At 34.5% G+C, this 19,075-nt stretch overlaps 1 protein-coding gene across 8 annotated transcripts in view; it reads right to left on the minus strand.

Annotated features, from left to right (window-relative positions):
- Window positions 1-1,162: 1,162 nt before the first annotated feature.
- LOC131437613 (uncharacterized) overlaps window positions 1,163-19,075 on the minus strand; it is a 524,049-nt gene continuing 506,136 nt past the window's right edge. For all 8 annotated transcript variants that reach the window (XM_058607079.1, XM_058607084.1, XM_058607083.1 and 5 more), the window contains one exon: window positions 1,163-13,334. In XM_058607079.1, coding sequence (XP_058463062.1) covers window positions 13,328-13,334 — 7 coding nt within the window. In that variant the 3' untranslated portion in view covers window positions 1,163-13,327. The remainder of the gene's footprint in view (window positions 13,335-19,075) is intronic.

Consider the following 19,075-nt stretch of genomic DNA (forward strand, 5'->3'; position numbering starts at 1 on the left):
TACTGAGTTCCCATTATCACGATCATCACATTCATAATGCAACTGTCAAACCGTGAGAACCCTTTCGATTCGTTAGCTCATTTGTATATATTGAGATTTTATGGCACACTTTGGTTGAAATGATAACAATGCAATTAATCTCGCGCTCCACCAAGCGGCGAGTACGGTTATTTTAGAAAGTACCGTGAACGAACCAGATTTTTTTAAATATTTGTAAGCACATACATGTCTTTATTATTTATCTTTGGTTGGAGTAAACTCAGAAGTTCGTAGTTTTTTCATGCAGCCTTATAAAGTACCTGTGATTAGTCTTAAGGTGACTAATAATGCACAATTAAATGAATAAAAATACATCTTGGATTTAACTAACACCAAATTTGTTTTGTTACATATTTTATCTGTCCAGATTTTGTCGTGAACAAGCTATAAAGAATATCACAATTGACAATAATTAATAAACAATCACCGAACAAAAATTCACGGCACTGGGACATTTGTTGTCTTCTGGTTCTTCTAGAAAGCTTGCAAACTTACCTCTCTAATACATGTTTGCTTGGGTCCAAAATGTGTCGAACACCAATCAATCCAAGCACATCGATGGTTTTTCTTCGCGATGACTCATTTTTTGACGCTGAAGATGAAGTTAAGGAAGACGGGTTCGGTATTGGTCTTACTAGTTTTAATTTTGAATTTTTGAATAATTTGTCAGTTTTCCTATTCATGATGAACAGTGTTTGCACCGAAACGAATCAATTCTGTGACACCTGCTGAGGCTAGCAATGAACTCTCTCTAATCAATGGTCGTACCGAATCTAATCCTTTCTGGCGGACCGGAAACCGTAAACCGCTTTGTGTGCTTACCGTGATAAATGGGATGAAGTTTTACGGGATCAAAAGAACTCATTAAGACGCAGGGTTCGATGCTTTTATGATGAGGTTGATAAGAGTAAATGGAAGGATAATTGATTTCCCTTCGACTGATTGGGTCACGCAAGCACTAGCCGAAAGGTAATCGTTACGGTAAAGTCACTGCGCGGGATTCCAGAGTAGATGGGCAGTAATGACTATGTCTGTCCTTCATCGGAAAGTGATTGACGCTGATAGGGCCCCGAATTCCCGAGGGGGTGGGGGGGAAGGATATGTGATTGAAATGAAAGTCAAATTATGTTCAATCAAAAGTCATCGATCTTTATTATTTAGATTCTGTATTAGTCTTCGAGATATACCGGCTTATGTACGTTCAATGTATTTCTACAATTCGTTTGAGCCTGTGATACTCACTAGATCTACTTTTACATAAAATCTACTAGATGTACAAACAAGTAAAATTCATTCAACAGAATTGCGCCTACTAAATTTGTTTTATTTACTACTACAAAATTGTCGTTTTCAGTTGCTCTACTAGAATATATGTAGTTATATCAGTTTCGAAACGGTTGAAGTACGGTTGTTTTTTTGTTTTCAAGTTTGGCTACCATGATTTGTTGAACGGTAAAATTATTATCGCGTTGAGATAAGGCTTTAGAAAAATGTGATATCATATCGAATGTGGTCCTCGTTGTGTGTGTGTGTGATTAGGTAGAAGAATAAATTGAAATATTTCAAATAGGTAGGAGATCGGTTTGGAACGTTTCAGAATCTTGTAAATAGGAATTAGCACTATGGACAGCAATAACAGTAGAGTATAGAGATAGACGGCAATTAGTTAGAAGAATAGAATAGTACTTTGAATAGAATTAACAAGACAGGATATGTTTAGAGTTGGAGAAGAGTAAAATCGTACATTTACATTTGTTTTCATGTACAAATATATTCTTTTATAAATAAGTGGTGTTTCTTTACATTTATTTTATTTTCAGAAAATTTCAGGAGTAGTAAGGCTTAATTCTTCATAGTTTCCCTAAGTCCAGGAATGGGTTTTAGTACTTAGTCTCTTCCGACGCTCAGTTTATGATTAATCTATGTAAAATTTAATTATGAAACATCCTTTTTTCTGTCCTCATTTGTCTGTGTAAAATGGATATTTTCATCTTCGGGGTATATTTGTAGAAAATTTCTCTGCAAGTGGAAATTTTTTATGGGGTATGCTTATTTATGCTCTCTGAATGTATATCATATCTATGAAAAAACTTCAAAACAGTACACATTGACATCGATTGGATTTATAAATTGAAACTTTTTTTTGTTAAGTTTCTCGCTCATCGCTCGCTTTCGGAAAATATCAAGCTGTTTTGAAAGCTCCTTTTCTCTAAACTCTTTGCTACTCTTAACTTCTGGAGGGAATCTACAGCAAGACACAAAATGGTCCCGTATATCTTTGTGATTTCCGCTGGCTGTGAACGATCTGCCCTTTTTTAACATCCTGCCTATTCATAATTTCCTCGGTTTTTCTTTGTAGACTATTCTTTGTGGGATTTGTTTCACTATATATTGTTATGAAAATAAAATATATTATATCCTTCAAGCTAAAACAACATGTGCTTTTTTGTGTCTGGATGACTCTTATGAAATCAGTATTCGATCCGCAGATGTAAGACTTTAGTTACAGCAGGGACGTTTTGTGCAAAATGGACATAAATCATTTTATTTCGTCTCCGATTCATCACTCTGGTCATTCAGTAGTTTGAAATTGAGTCACTGGTAAAATGTAAAATTAGTTGACTTTCGTAGCGATCAATTGCCCAAACATGTTGTTGAAGCTCAGTAAACTTTGTGTCTAGTTAGCAGTATAAAGTGACGAGAGCAACTTGATTAGAACTGTTGTACAATAATGAGTCGACAACGGAAACATGATTTTTGTTTGTAAAATCAAGTAATGTGTAAATTGTTCTTTTTGTTAGAAGCATCAAGGTATAAATTTGCTAGGTTTTACGTATTTGAAAGTCTAAATAGCTTAGTGGTTCTGACTGGCCTTTCCGAATTAATCAAATTTTACTGATCTTGAATTTGTTACTGGTACCTTTTGCATGCTACGAGTTCCCAAGAATTCTAAGTTGCTTTTCAAAAGCACTGGAGTTGAAATTATTGTAGTCAAAAGTCAAAGTTAATTCTTACATGGATTTTAGCCTGAGCTGATAGTTTTCCGAATTTCAAAAGGGCCTTAAAAACAATTGACAGATTATGTTTGTTTACTTTCTCTTTAGACTATATATGCGTTATTATATCAATGTTCGTACTATGAGAAATATAGAAATATTGTGTTTTATTTTACGCGAATATTTTGTAAGTAAACGTGAAAATTAGGAGTTTTTAACAGAAGAGAAAGTAAACAAAGAAAAACTCTCGTTGGGTTATGCGACCTTATGAAATGTTTACGTCGAATTTGCGGTTGAAAGTGGTTAAGTAATCGTAAATAAAAAAACTAGTTCGGAAACTATCAGAATGAAACAATTTTAAAGTTAATATTGAATATTTTCAAGAACAGGACAAATACATACATGAGAAATGCGCCAATATTTTCGTTCATTTGATATTTTGATTTTTGATAAGATAATCAAAGATACCCATTTCACCGAATGGATCATTTCGTCGAAGGTCGTTACTTTGGTGCTTAGTTACTGATAAAGTCAACAAGCTTTGTTGGGAACTTATTTTAAGGATCATGAATCAATCTGAAAAATAATATTCAAGAGAGTAGTCATTCTGGATTAAACGCGAGGAAATAAATTTATTCGTTATTTAAAAAACTTTTTATCCGTTATTTTTTATTGAAATATTTCAGAACTACGATTGTCAATAAAAGGGGCAAAAACATCATCATCTTTCATTTGTCTTTACTTTGAATCAATCCTAATTGCAATAATAAGACAATTGAAGGATTCGGTTAAATGACCCTTTCGGCGAAATGGCATTCGATGAAATGACCCTTTCGGCGAAATGTCATTCGGTGAAATGACTCTTTCGGCGAAATGGCTTTCGGTGAAAAGGCTTTCGGCGAAATCATCCTGATCCGATTTTTCCATGTGGAAATCTTATTTTGCGTCCAAAATTAAAAACTAAACTTCACAGATTAAAAAATAAAGAACTATCCGATCATTTTATAACCATTTGTGTGCTCCGGCATGAAAATACATTTGAGATTTAAGATCTCATTCTGAGTTGTCAAAAGTCACATGTTTACATGTAAAACTGGATGAAATACAACGGATATCCATATTGCTGGTCAGCGAAATAAATGAGTCCAATAATACCCATAGGTGGTTTGAAACTTCTTGTATCATTTTTGGAAGCGAGAGACCAAAATTTGAAACTTCATCAGAGTTAGTGCGTAGCTTGCCTATTCGTCCACTTTGAGTAAGTTCTAACATTATTTTAATTTGAGTATCGATTTATCATGTTTGTTTCCTAATTCAGTAGCTCACTAATTTTCATAGACCATAGTTGGTCTCAAAAATTTTATCACATCTAGCGCCTCTGGGCATTAAATGCGAATGTACATCTAATATCTGCAAAGGTGTGGCGTATTCCAATATTTTTTTCAAATTATTTTCATACATTTTGCTATTTCTTAGTAATCCAAAAATCTGCCATCGTAGTTTTGACTTCAACCAACTACCAAAAAATAGAAAAAAATTAAAAGGATTAAGCAAATAAAAACGTTGGGGTTTAAAAAAATTAACTACAACTTTGTTGCTTTGATTTCTGATAATTCTGCGTTGAGATACAGTGGACATCGACAATCATGATTTCTAAAACGCGTCCTCGAAAAAACTTCTTCAACGACTCATTTCTTGAAACGTTTACAGAAATAGACATTCCTTTGTTATGATCATCAATGTGGGAAAAAGATTGCGTCTGTCTGTAAAAGATCAGCCATCTGACACCGGTATTTTAGCATCTGCCATTCAAAAGTACACCGATTACGTTGGGCCCCTCGTGTTTAGAGCGGCTCTCAAATTGTGAAAATTACTAGCACTTGATGTCCCAAAACACTATCTGCTCGATCCAAAAATCTCTAACTCTCTTCGTGCAATAAGCAAGGTAAACCGATTGAATGTTCATTTACATTGCATTCAGCTGATTTTGAAGTTTCGATTTTGATCTCATCAAGATGGCGTCGGGACAAGTAACCGGAAGAGACAGTCCAACTGACATCGATTAGAATTTACGTTCGATTTAGTTACGTGAATTGACCAAATGTCAAACAATCTACTTTAAAGCGTAAGTAGCTTGAAAGTTTGCGTAATTTTTTTATTCACTATTTTTTATAACAAATAAAAAAGAATTGTGATTTCGATTGAAATTGATATTTCAGCTATGCCGATTTTGTCAGCCTCACAAACTCACTCCCACAATGTTATCGGTTTTTGTGGTTTTTTCAGTCATTGAACTTCTGTGCTATTTTTCTAAAACAAATGTTTAATTTTTCAGGGTAAGAATCCTGTTGATTTATATAAAAATCTGAAAAAATAACCATGTGACTTTAAACAAGGGTGGAAGATATTCACATAACTTTTCACGTAACTATGATGTGATTATTGTTTTAGTGCAGAATAATGTTGCTGCTACACTGAAAATAATTTGCACTCTAGCATCACGTGCAAAGCATTTGAACTATCACTACTTGTAGAACACATGAAATTCATACACTTAACTCATAAAGTGAGTGTAAAACCCGTTGATATTTAGTCGAAGTCATGTTACATTTATCTGAAAAGCACATCAAAATGATAAGCTATATCGTTATCTCTAGAATTCTATTTGAATTTCATATGAATGTCACATTGTTTTCATATAGATTTCAATTGAAACACAGTTGACCGAATCAAGTGTTTTGCACTTACATTTCTGCTGTACTCATTTCCATTAGAAAATGAAGTGCATATATATTTGCATATGAAATCTTAAAATAAATCGTATTGGTTTTGTATTGAAATGAAAAAGCACATTAAATTGAAGTGCTATTTACATATGAATCGATCGTACATATTTTTATCAGTGTACAATACCGCGACACGCTAATCCTGAAATGGTTGCTTTGATTGAATGTAACAAACTCGCACGCGAGTCTTGATATGACACATCGTGTGAAGTTTGAACTCTGTCAGCAACCGATAGCCAGAGACACGCCAGCGTCACATTCAATTATAGTAAAATTAGTACTGTGAAATGACAAATGGTTTGGGTTTCACTCAAAACTAAGATTTGTTTCTTCTCATAGTTAAGCAAGTTTTCATTTAGGGGAAGATGGTGTAAAACGCACCCCCGAGGCATAATGCACCTTTTGCTTTTCTCAAAAGTTACCAATTTTTTTCACTGAAATTTTAATGAAACTGAAAGTCCGCCATAACAACAGATTACGATAAAATTTTGGTAGCGATGGTTCAATCATATCTGGAAAAATTAAAAAAAAAACGATTATGTCTCTGTTATAAGTAATTTTTGATGTTCGTTCCATAGTAGTTTTCTAGGGTGAGGATATTACGATTTTAATTACGTAACCAGTGAAGTTCTCTGCCAATCATTCGGGTTTTTAAAATTAGTTCTAATACAGACGCTGTAGTTGCAATTTTATAGAAAATCGTCAAATTTATCATCTCATATTTTTGGGGCAAAATGATTCAAATTGTGTGAGGCAAAATGCTCAAGAATTCGCTTACAAAAATTATCCATAAGTTATCAATTTAATGAATAATAGTGAACAATCTTCCATCTGGCAAATATTTCGTCAACGAAAAGTCTAAAGCTTTCTTTGAATAAGAAGTAGAAGCTTTGTGAGGGTGCATATTGCCCCGTTGTTATCATGAGCTATAATCCGTTGTTTTGATGGATGTTCGCCCGTTGTTTAAGATCATCCTGCCTCTATGTTCAGATAATCGCACTTCGCGTAATTTAAATTGTATATTTTCCATGTTTTCCTCGATCGGGCGTCATGCCCCGTATAGATTTCAATAGAAAATTTTTAAGGATTTTGGAAAAAAAGATATTTCATATATTTTTCAATGCATTCAGCGAGTATTTGTACGTAATTTTGAGAAATAATGATTACGGAAGATAGTCATGCATGAAACTCTTCCGTGTTAATCTCTATAGTTAAGATATAGCAACATTTCCTTAGGGAGTACGTTTTACCTCATTAACCCCTAATTTATATGTGTGACATGCAGAATTAAAAACGAATAGTCATGGAACGACTTTATTTTCTTTTATTACATAAGTTATGATTACCATTTGTCATTTTTTAACTCTCTACACTCTCCAATCGCTGGCAAGATCAGGAACTTCTTTGCAAATTTTGCAGTGTTGATTGTTCCAGAATGGGTTGGATGAAGGGAACATTTATTTCAGCACATCCCCAAATCGCCTGCCAGATCAGTAACTTATTTTCAAACTTCAAACTTCAAGATCAGGAACTTATTTTCAAACTTTGCTTAGACTAAACTACGAAATATAATTGCGCCGAAAGTTAACAGAAGTTTCGCCTGGACGTAAGTTTCGGCATCCGATTAGGTTATTAACTTTGTGTCAAATCTGGACGCGTGTTTTTTTCGTGAAATTTTGCTTTTCTTCCCCAACACACGCATGGTTTCATATACCAAATTGCAAATCATCATTTGAAGATGCAAAACTAAGAAAAATCTCAAATTTGATCCAATTTGTAGAAGCCCAAAAAAACTTACTTCTTACTCTAATATAAATGAGAAAATGAGAAAGGCATCATTACATCACCAGATCGAATAAAACAGGTTTGAGAGCAGGAGCATAGGTCTAGCGTAATCCATGTGACTATGAGCCGAGTTATAGTGTGGTGAATATAAATACTTGATAAATACAATTACCCAGATCTTACGATAAATCGAAATTGCGTTTTCTACTACCACTTTCGGACTGGATGCATGTTTCGTTCGAATGATGCTCGATGAATTCATATTGTGGTGCCAAGCAATGAGAGGAACGATTCAACTAGCAGAGAACAGCAATAATAGCTTTTTTTTATTGTTGCATGCCAGATCCAGTTAGGAGATATTTGGTTTATAGCACAATTGACGACGATTCCATTGAACTATTAGCACTTTGTGATAGATTGGCACATTGGAAATTGGTTTTACTCGTAGCTAGATGCATACAATCGAGCATTTATTGGAAATCAAAATGAGGATTCGCTTGGTAGTATATATAGTATAAACTTGCATCAGATTGTATGGTTTCGTTTGGCAATGCAATTTGAGGAAATTCATCAAAAGATGCTTTATGAAACATAAAATAACTGATACTGTATAATATGAATCCGAGTGAACACAAGCACGCAGTGTTTTTCCTAGGTGATGAATTGATATTGCATATGACATTGATTTCTATGACGGAATAAGAAAAATTAGTAGAGAAATCACTATCAATACATATTACATTTTTTGCTAATAACTGTAGGAAATTGCGACTTCTTTTATGGGCATCTAACTAGTCGGAAAGTTAAAGTTACATCTGTACGTACTGTGTATCAGGGCTATTGGCTGAATTTTTCCGTGTTTTCGATAAAAACAATCATTTGCAGAATTCACTCAGGTAAATATCTATGATGCTTTTTTTTGACGAAGTGGTGCCTTGTGTATTTTTTGAAGTTTATATCAATTGAAATAAAATTAAAAAGATAGAAAAATTTCATAATGTAGGGGAAACAGGTGAAATAGTGCCACCAGAGGTCGCAGTGGTTCACTTCCTTCAATCCATGAAAATGCTGTGCCATTGAAAAGTCGGGAAATGTGAGAAATCTAACTTATGCTGATTTATCGTATCTATTATCAGATCATCAGAACATTCGGCAATTCTCGACGCTAATTGATTGTCAGTTATCAATAAATACATTGAAAGCACTTTTATTGATCGGTTGAGTAAAAACGCGAAAAAAACTAAAAGATGGCTAGCAAATAGTTCTGCCGCATGAGATTTGTTCGAGCTTTAAGTATCCCCGGGTAGAAGTGATTTGCAAACCAATAACAAACTGTATTATTAAATCCAAACATCTCAATGGTAGAAATTAACATTGTTTTTTTTTAATATCAAAAATCATAACAAAGTCTGAATGATAAAAAAAAATGTAAAATTCTATCATTGTAATATCAAAGCAAGAACAAAATATTTACAGAAGGTGAATTTTTCAGTTATTTGATATTGAAATATTCAGAATAGAATAATCTCATAAGCATTTATTTGATCAGATTCTGATGCAGTTTGTTCAATAATATTTTATTTGAAGATAGAGCTTCTGGATAAATTAAACTTAATAAAATTGAAATAACGAAATAAGATAAAATGACTAATTTTGATGCTAAACAGATATTGTACAATTTCTTGATTCCTTCAATGAAATATCAAGAAAATATCAAGTATCGCTAAGACAGCACAGAAACATCAAGACAAGATAATATGGTAAAATTTGGTTCTATCCTACTCTGTAGCGTTTTAGCACCAGTGTAGAAATTAAAACGTCATTATTGAGCAACCCAATTGAACAGTACTTCCGTATGCATTCAGACTTTGCATGACCGCCGTGTGATTTAATTCTCAATGTCGCTAGAAGTTTGGAAAACTGATCCAGTTTTTAATGCACGAAAACACTTGGATTCTTGGAATCTTGACAGTCGTAGAAAGCATAAATTACAACATCGGCTCGACTGCCAATAAAAAAAATGAGATGATGCAGAAATAATACGTTGGCAGAAGTTTCGTACAGATCGATGTCAGATAATGCCAGATAAAACTAATGGTTCGAAATTCCCTACATCCACCTAATTCTGTCTACAAAGTAATTTTTCGGAAGGCCAGATAAATAAGGTGAATTTTTCGCTTAATGTGAGGTCGTTTTGTCGTTCTGCCCGATTCCGTGTTAGCATGGCCAACCACGCTTCCGAAGTGCGCTGGCATTCGTGTTTTTTGGTCTGGAGACTGCATGCGATAGTAGAATTTTTTTACCAGCCAAATTTCAACTTTACTGTTCTGCCTGCTGACAAATACAGTTCATGGTTTGTTCTTGCCACATAAAGCGATCTATAGGGTTACTTTGAAACCCATCAAGTTAAAAGGAATGTTTTCGCAAAATGTTATCTCTGATGGTGTTATTCTCATAATTTTAGGCTATGGAAATATGTGCCAAACAAAAAAAAATGAAATTCATAGGTGACGCAGATGTACATATGACACAAATCATAAGAACGTTATTCGTAGAACAACTGAAATTCAAAGAAGAATTTGAATATTTGTCACATATGCCGCAGGCGCGTAAATTTATTTGTTTTAATATTTAAAAATATGTCAGATTTCACTAAACGTGTGGTAGATAGAACGCTGATCTCACAAGCCACTAGTCAATGCCTCTGTTGAAACAGAAAGTATAAATCCATATACTATGGTTTTGCTAGATCTACTGTAAAAATTTTTGCTTTTGATGCTATGTAATTTATACGACGAGTATGTAATTTAGTGGATTTTTTGTAGGAATATGAAATTTGCAGGATTTTTTTTCTAGAAGGTGTAGGTTTTCATCACTGCATCGCTTTGCCAGACGTAGCGACACGAAAACTATTCTATTGAAATCTTAAATTGAATTGTGGTACAAGGGAAAATTGACTTATCCGCCATACAGTCCACAATTGGTGCTATTCTATTTCTTCTAGATTCAATATCATTTTGAAAGTAATGACAGAGATTAAAGCATTTACGAACTAAAATTACAGCACTTTCAAAAGGCTGTAACTTTTTGATCATTGGGTATTTTCAATTACAATTTTAAGTGAAACTTGGGCAGTGTGTAATGTTTACATTGTGCAAGTGACAGTAATAGTTTTGCAATGCTTCGAAGGTGAAGTCAGCAGCGTAAAATAATTTTGCGCATGCACCATGAAAATCCGGATCTCTCTAATCGTGGCTTCAAATCGAAATGGCCGGCAGAATACGATGGGAAAACCACGTGCTCGGACACACAGCCGACGATGACGAGACATACGTAAAAGAAGACTTCTGGTAGCTTCCGAGACTCTAGTTTTTCACTCCCAGTCATAAGTTTGATTGCCCAGAAGATGAAAGTTTGCCAAAAAATACATAATTTAGCAATCAATTTGCTCATGTGGAAAGCGGAGAACTCCATTTGTGACAACCGGTGCGATCAAAAGGTACGTATAAATAAATTAATTAGGATTAAATCACGTACCAGTTTGGCCTCAAGTAGCGAGCAACATTCACAACCATGTCAATGCAGCACGATGCCAGATCAACCACAATTGTGATTAATGATTTTGTTTCAATAGTTATGACTGTAATGATGAAGTTCTTTGTGTGGAATGAGTTGTCATCTTGTGTTGCCGTTATTAAAATGTAATATAGCTGTGCATTTTAATTGACGTGGAACGAAAAATTTTCAAATAGTTTTTTTAATCATGACACACTCTTCTCTTATAAGTAACGGATAATCATGAAAATTTATCTCCGCAGCGGAAAAAAATGCATTTGCGTTTTGCAGTAATGGCTGTTTTTCTGAGATTTTAAAATGCCCCTAAAAAATTTATTTCTACGAGAACATTTTAAATGGGCCTAAAAGCCTGACAAATTCTGTTTGTTTACTTTCTCTTTTATCAAGGGGTTACATTCCTTTCTGCGTGAGCCCGATTGATCTAAGATATGCAAAAATTATTTTATTGCAATGAATTAAAAACCATAAAACAGTACATACTTTTTTGGGAGCGGGTCATTTCGCCGAAAGGGTCATTTCGTCGAAAGGGTCATTTCACCGAAAGGGTCATTTCGCCGAAAGGGTCATTTTGCCGAAAAGGACATTTCGCCAAAAGGATAATTTCGAATGCATCATATTATTATATTTTGTGTTATTATGTCTCCTGTATAACTGATGTGGCGGAGCTACATAACCGAAGCCAAGGTGGTGGTCTTTTTCAGGGCACCTGATTTGCCCGCTGACCCGTCTTTGGAAGCGGCGGCGTCTTGCATACAAACCTGTAACCGCCTCGTTTGCCCGGTCTATTCAAAGCTAGGTTTCTTTACTTTACTCGCTACCGCTCTTTCGAACAGCACACGAACCAAAACAATGTGGCGAAGTCGCATTAGATATTTTTTCATTTTCACTTATGGCGTTTTTCATTGAAAAACACTGGTGGCGTGGATTGCTCTGGTTTTGCACTTTCGAGCAGAAATCGCAATGAAACATCGTCAGAATGTTGCATTTCTGCTCGAAATTGCAAAACTAGAGCAATCCACGCCACTAGTGTTTTTCAATGAAAAACGGCATTAGTAAACGGAAAATACCAAATACTTTGGCCTGGTAGACACGTATGCGATTGCTTTGGTGCTTAGTAGCTAATAGTCAACAAGTATAATTGTAGGTCAACAAAACGGGCGTTAACGCTACCCTCTTTCGTTTGTCTTTATTTTAAGTCAATTCCAATTACGATATTAAGACTATTGCAGGATTCGGCGAAATGACCCTTTTAGCGAAATGGCTTTCGGCGAAACGGCTTTCGGTTAAATGGTTTTCGGCGAAATGACCCTGATCCACTTTTTTTATTAAGTTGATATTACGTACTTTGTAGTGTCTGTAAAAGTACGAATATCAATTTCTTCGCAGGAATTAGGCCCATTTGAAATGTTCACGTCGATATTTTGAAATTTTTTGTTTTAGCTTGAATATCTGTTCTATAAGCGTGGATGGGTGTTCCTTCTTAAAAATCATTTTGTTGATGTAGATTTATCGGTGGCAGATCATGTTAAGGTTTGAAGTGTAGCTCCCAGTGATAATAAAATTGAAATAAAATACTAAACAAAAAAATTCTTAGAGTTATAAAATTCGGCCATCAGATCAGTTCATTATTATAATAGTAAATGTTAATCCAGTTTGTCATTGCAGATAAATTTTTTGGTACCAGAAAGGATATTTATTGGATAAAACTTAGGAAAAGCTGAACAGCGATTCGGAATTTGCATACAATTGAAAAAGGCCTGACGGATCCTTTGTTCTGATTTATGATGTGTACATTCTTATTGTTCATTTGCATTTTGGAATCTTGGCTAGGTGAATTGGTACCGTGATATGAATGGCTAATGTTTTCATTTTGTGTTAGTAGACACGTATATACATGCATCGAATTGTAAACAGAAGTCAAAAGTTGTGTTTCGGGCGTAGTTAAAGCTCATCATTTGATTTGTGTACTTTTGTGACATAGTTTCCCTGAAACGAATCTTTTTTTCCGATCGATTATCAGGTTTTTGATTCACTCAAAAACTTTTGTTTTACACGACAACACGAGCATGGTTTGGTATGATGGAGCGAAGAGGGTTACGAGTGCGATTCCAGACCAGCTAGTGTTGGTGTAATTTACTATCGAGATTATAACCTGCGTGTTTTGATGACCGTTATACGATGGACAGATGAATGAAAAAGAAAAAGAGAGAAAAAAGTATTCATTAGTGTGTGTGTCGATATTGATTTGGTGTATTGTATTTGGATGTATCATCTAAAGGTGTGACTTAAAAGTATTGTACATCAAACGTTGACCTGTTTAACAGGCAGTACTTTCCAGTCATAGGAAATAGTTAGTTCAAGTTCGCTGTATCTTTGACTTTAGCGATGAGTTTTGAAATTGTATTTTTTGCTTGGAGGGGTTCTAACCAGGTCATACGTCTCTGAAGTCCAGAAAAGGAATTTAGTTGTGCAGTGATTTTGAATCAAATTTAACTTGTAATAAACTTTTCCCACCTATATATATACTCAAAATAAGTTTCACCGTGTTTCGAAACTAGTCTGTGAAAAATACTTGCGAAAGCATTTCAGAGCAAACTATTTTCAAAGAGAAATAATAAGCAAGTATCTTTTTAATGTTGAAATGATTCTAGAGTGTTTGCATAGTACCAGTAATGATATAAATTTTTAAGGATTGCACTGTCATGAAATCAGTAAACAAGTCAAATAAATCACACATCACCAAACACAACACGAACATACAATCTACTACTGAATTTGTTATTTATATCTGATTATTTCTGTGAACTGTAATACATATCTAGACAATGGACCGTATGAATGAAACAAAGCTAGGTTGCGATTCATGTACTAAGTTCTATATGTTTTTTACGCATCTACTACTACGTTTTATTCATATGGTCCAAAATATTTTAGAAGCACAATGAACAGTGACATGAACAGTGGAATTGGAATTGTGAAAATCGAATGCTATTCTTAGATGATTGATCTTTAGCTTAGATGATTGTTGTTCGTTGCATATTTATCAAACAAACTCTAAAAAAAAAACATATTTACCTAAAGTGAACTAGGAAATAGATTTCAAAGAGTGTTCAAATAAGCATCTAGTGCTTATGATCTTATGATTCGTCGTCGCATTTTTGAGAAGATTTAGCTTCATGCTAAAGATTTCTTATCGTCGCAACTGTCCTTAATTACACCCCATCGAAAAACATTTCGTTTTTATAGAGTTTGAATTGTGCATATCTCAACAACAAGCTTGAAATATTAAAGACTATCGAGTTGTGAAAAGTGTTGAATAATCTAGCAAATAACGTAGCACAAAAGAGGACACAAATATTGATTATTTGTGTGAAGTTCAGTGCTCCTAAATTCAACTTAGATTGATATTGATGACTATATTGAGCTTAGATTGATATTGATGACTCATTTCTAATGGTAATATACTAATTAATCACAAAAGGAAATTTTCATCACAATCAAATAGTATGTTCGTTCTTAGTGTTTCGATTCTGGATTTAATCGCGAGTAGGCGTTATAATATGTGAATCGGAAGATGATGTACTTTTGTCAGTTTTTGTGAAAGTTTCTATGAACGGGAAGTAGCGGATTTGATACTGCGAGGAAAGATAAATATTATAATTAATAACGAACAATTTCTTATTTTCCCTTTTCTACAAACCATTATCATGGCTTCAGTTTCGTATGCATAAGTCCACGGTTTCCATTGAAATTTCGCTTTTCTTGTGTGTGTTTACATTTAAACAAAGCCGTCTCACTAAAGATGAATCAGTATCGAATCGATTCGCTCTCTATGTGGTTGGTTAATATCGTAGAGACGGTTGCTATGTCCATTAGCAAGTAGACCATTCGTGGGTTTGTTTTGTGCGCCGTTCGCTTCGCACGAGGGTCATTTTTATTCGAACCCTGTTTTTCTTCGTATTCAAAGAAAACGTAGGATGACTTCGATAATAGAGTGCTGGATGATCGTGATCGGCACTTTTCATCACCAACACCAAATAATTAAGTGGTCTTTTTCAGGGCATCCAAAATTCTCAAATAAATATTTTCAGGAAAATATATTTTAATTTATACGAAATATTATATACGAAATATAATATTTCGTATAAATTCAAATAAGTTTCTACAGAATATTTCACATACTGAGATTTGGATGAAACTTTGTATACGACTGCAGAGTGACAAACCATTTACTTCGTTCGGGTGGATTCGACTCAAGAATGGTTTTTGAAATGGGTGACATGTTTTTTGATGCCCATAGTTCTGAGTTCTTTGAATTATAGGTGTAAATATCTCTAGACAGGCTAATTCTATAGAAAGGTATTCATGAACAAATCGATTGCTTTTGTTCTGTAAAGTCATATTCAGGTGTTTTGCATTAAGAACCTCAAGTTTTTCAAATATGCTAATGTTATTTTGTCGTGAATACGACTTACTCTACTATGGGACGCCTTTTCAAAATTAGCCATATGGAAGAATGGGCAGAACTGAATCGTGAATATCTCGAGTTGTATTAATGGCAGCAACATAATTCTTTCACTATTTCATCAAAAATATGATCAGGAATTTAGGATAATATTTTGAACAGTGTGAAATAACCACCAACAACTCAAAAATTAAGTTTTCTGAAAATTTTAAAACAACGCGGAAAACTCTTTACTTTTGCTTGGGGTTTTCGCGCAAGGACGACGATTTTGAGGCAGTCAGGCACATATCTTCTACTGAACGTTATAAAAGGGGAACCGTGGTCGAAAATCGATCATTTCTTCTTATGCGTTGGATGAAAGCAGACGTCGGGGCGAGAAGACGCATTCAAACAGCGACATCAGAGAGTGCATTTTCTGCGTGGTTGAAAACCTCAAACGCTCAGGTCGTAGTTCACATTTGCCTTCCGGTCGTCAAGGCGAGAAGACGCATTAAACCAGTTTCGCATCATTTGGCACTGCGAGCGGATGTGTTGGTTTGTACGCAAAGCTAGTTTCAAACAAGAGCGACTGCATCATACAACAGAGCTCTTGGTCGTTTGCATTGAAGAGAAAGAAAACGAAAAATTTACAACATTATATAAAATCAGCCATTCTAATGGCTCTAAATGTTATCTAAAGAACTATTAAGATTACTTCTTTGCAAATCGAAGGTAAAAATCACCAGTTTAGTGAAAATCCAAAATAATTTGATGTGCTTCGTGCATTTTTCGCTGTGCGTAAATCGATCGAGAAAAATGTTCCGAACTGTGCTAAATATCGTAAAGAAGTCCACAATTTGGTCCTTCTAAAAGGCAGAAATGAATCCTTTACAGCATCTTGATAGTTTCTTACAATGAAATATGCAAATCCGAAATGAGATAATCGACGTCAAAAATCGTAAAAAATTTTAGTAGTGAAAAGGGGGAAAGTTTCGCAATTCACACAATCTATCAACTATCAAATCGAATTCGAAAGTGTAAAGAAATCGTGTCAGTTTTATTCGTATTCACGATATCCAGTTATTTCTCTGACACTACACACCCGTACTTTTTTTTCTGTAACTTCTTCATTTTAAAACAAAAGGTATTTAACAACATTAGTTATATTACTTCGAATGTTGGTTTTATTAACAAGCTTGAAATAAATCTTTTGCAACACAATCAAATTTATTTTTTATGTACATATACATCTTGGAATTCGAAACCACCTCAAACATCGTTTTCCGACATCTACTCATCAAACCCGTTCCGAAAATATCCATATTGTAACGGTTTTCAAGGAATATCTATAATTTTTTTCGTAAAATAAGATTACGTTTTTTGGGATTTTGTTCGTAAAAAGAGGCAATGTTCAAATATATCGAGAATGGCTGTGTCTATGTGAAAAGTTTCAGTGTACAAATTTGTTATTTGTAATCTGTAGAATCTTTGATGTTCTAGAGTTTAAATGAGCTCTTTTATGTCATCAAAAACATAAAACTTGCCTATGTACTCTGAAATAGTTTTGCTGTAAATTCTCCATTTTGAAAAGGCACTAATAGCATTAAAGGCAAACATTACTTTTAATAAATAGTTTAAAATTAAAATGTTGTAAAAATAGATTTTTAACAATGTACCTAGTTTTAGAAGATTTCATATTTTTTGTCAATTATATTTCCATCTTGGGGTGTAGTGCAAAAAGTATCTTAAATTAACAGATACAAAATTTGAAAAAAAAAATCGAAAATACCTTTATTGAGACAATCGATTTTGTGTTTATTAATACAACTACAACAGTTATTTTTACAGTGTATACTTTTTCATTTAGCGCCAGAAATTATCTAAAATATTGCTTAAGACACCAAATCAATTGAACCAACCGGTTTTGAGATATAGGAGTTTGAAAATTTACAAAGAATTTTTACTTACGCCCTTCTCAAAAGTAAGGCTGGAGTCAAAATTATGAATTGATGATGCAAATTTTCAAATTTGAAATAAAAAATAGTTGCAAAACAAATCATAAGTGACATACTTTTTTGAAGAATGGCGCCCCAAGTCGAATCATTGCATTCAAAAATTTCAATAAGTGAGCAAAATGTCAAACGCGATAAACTAGCAGCACTGCGCATCCATACATTACATGATGTGTTGGATGTGATACCGTGCGATGACGTTGCTGAGCTGAAGACTGATTTCGCTCTAAGCTGACAGGGTCTAGTCAAACAAATAGTGCCTTTTCGAAATACTTACGGATTCTAGGAAATAAATTCCAATTATCGTGATATTTTTTAAATGTCCACAGAGAATAATTTTTGTTTTATGAAATTTCATTTCGTATTTTTTGATTTCGCTCAAATTTTGCATAAGTATTCTTTTTGACCAAAAAGGGTAATTTGCATCATCAGTTTGCCACGAAAATAAAAAATATTCGAAAATTTTCCAGAAGCTGTTTCTTATAAACGGTTTGTTAGCTTGATTTGGTGTTTTCGGCAATATTTCTGGTAATTATGGGAACAATATGGAGAAATTATACACTGTAAAAAGAGTGTTTTCATTCAGTAATAGCCGTTCAACCGAGAAGGTTGTGTATAGAAGCGTACAGTTTAATAACGCTGGTTGGTTTACACGCGTTAAATACGACAACGGTTGAACTACAGGTAGAAACCTGTTGGCAGCAGCCGTTAAAACGTATAGTCGTGCTGCATAAGAGAGCCCTAGTGCTGGGCCAAGCTGGTGAAGGAAACAACAAAGGGCGTTTCCCAAACTCTACCCAGGCCGCAATATACAGCCACAAGTGCTGAGCAGGAGAGTGCAAAGGCACATCGAAGAGGAAGAGTGCAAAGGCACATAGAAGCAGGAGAGTGCAAAGGCACACCGGTGCGAAGGCACTTCGGTGCAGAAGCATATCGGTGCGGAGCACTAGGAAGAAGGAGACAAGACAACTCGGTCTTTCCACTGCCATACAACACGCAGGTATACACCGGTGACCTGCGCTGGTTACAGCTGGCAAAGACGAAAGCAAATCGGAATTCGAGTGGTGCTGGATGTCAGGTAGCAGTAGCATCACATCATATTCTATCGCTACAGTGAGCTTCAGCATTGTATCAACGTCCAGATACATCCAACAAGAACATCTAGAGCAACGAGGATCTACACGGCAGTGCAACGGAGATAGACAACAATTTCAAGGTAGAAGTTTTTTCTTTTCCTTTTGATTGAGTACTGTGTAGTGTTGGTTTCAAATTTTATTTTAAAGTTTAGTTAAAAATTTTAATGTAATGGATGAATCCATGGACGTAAATCCTAGCATGAATCCGATACCCCCACGAACGAAAAAATATCAGGAGAGCTCTTCTGGGCCTTGGATAGTCTTTTTTAGACGTATATCAAAGCCATTAAACATTTTTCAA

The sequence above is a fragment of the Malaya genurostris genome, chromosome 3 (assembly GCF_030247185.1).
Source record: "Malaya genurostris strain Urasoe2022 chromosome 3, Malgen_1.1, whole genome shotgun sequence".
Taxonomy (NCBI): Eukaryota; Metazoa; Arthropoda; class Insecta; order Diptera; family Culicidae; genus Malaya; species Malaya genurostris.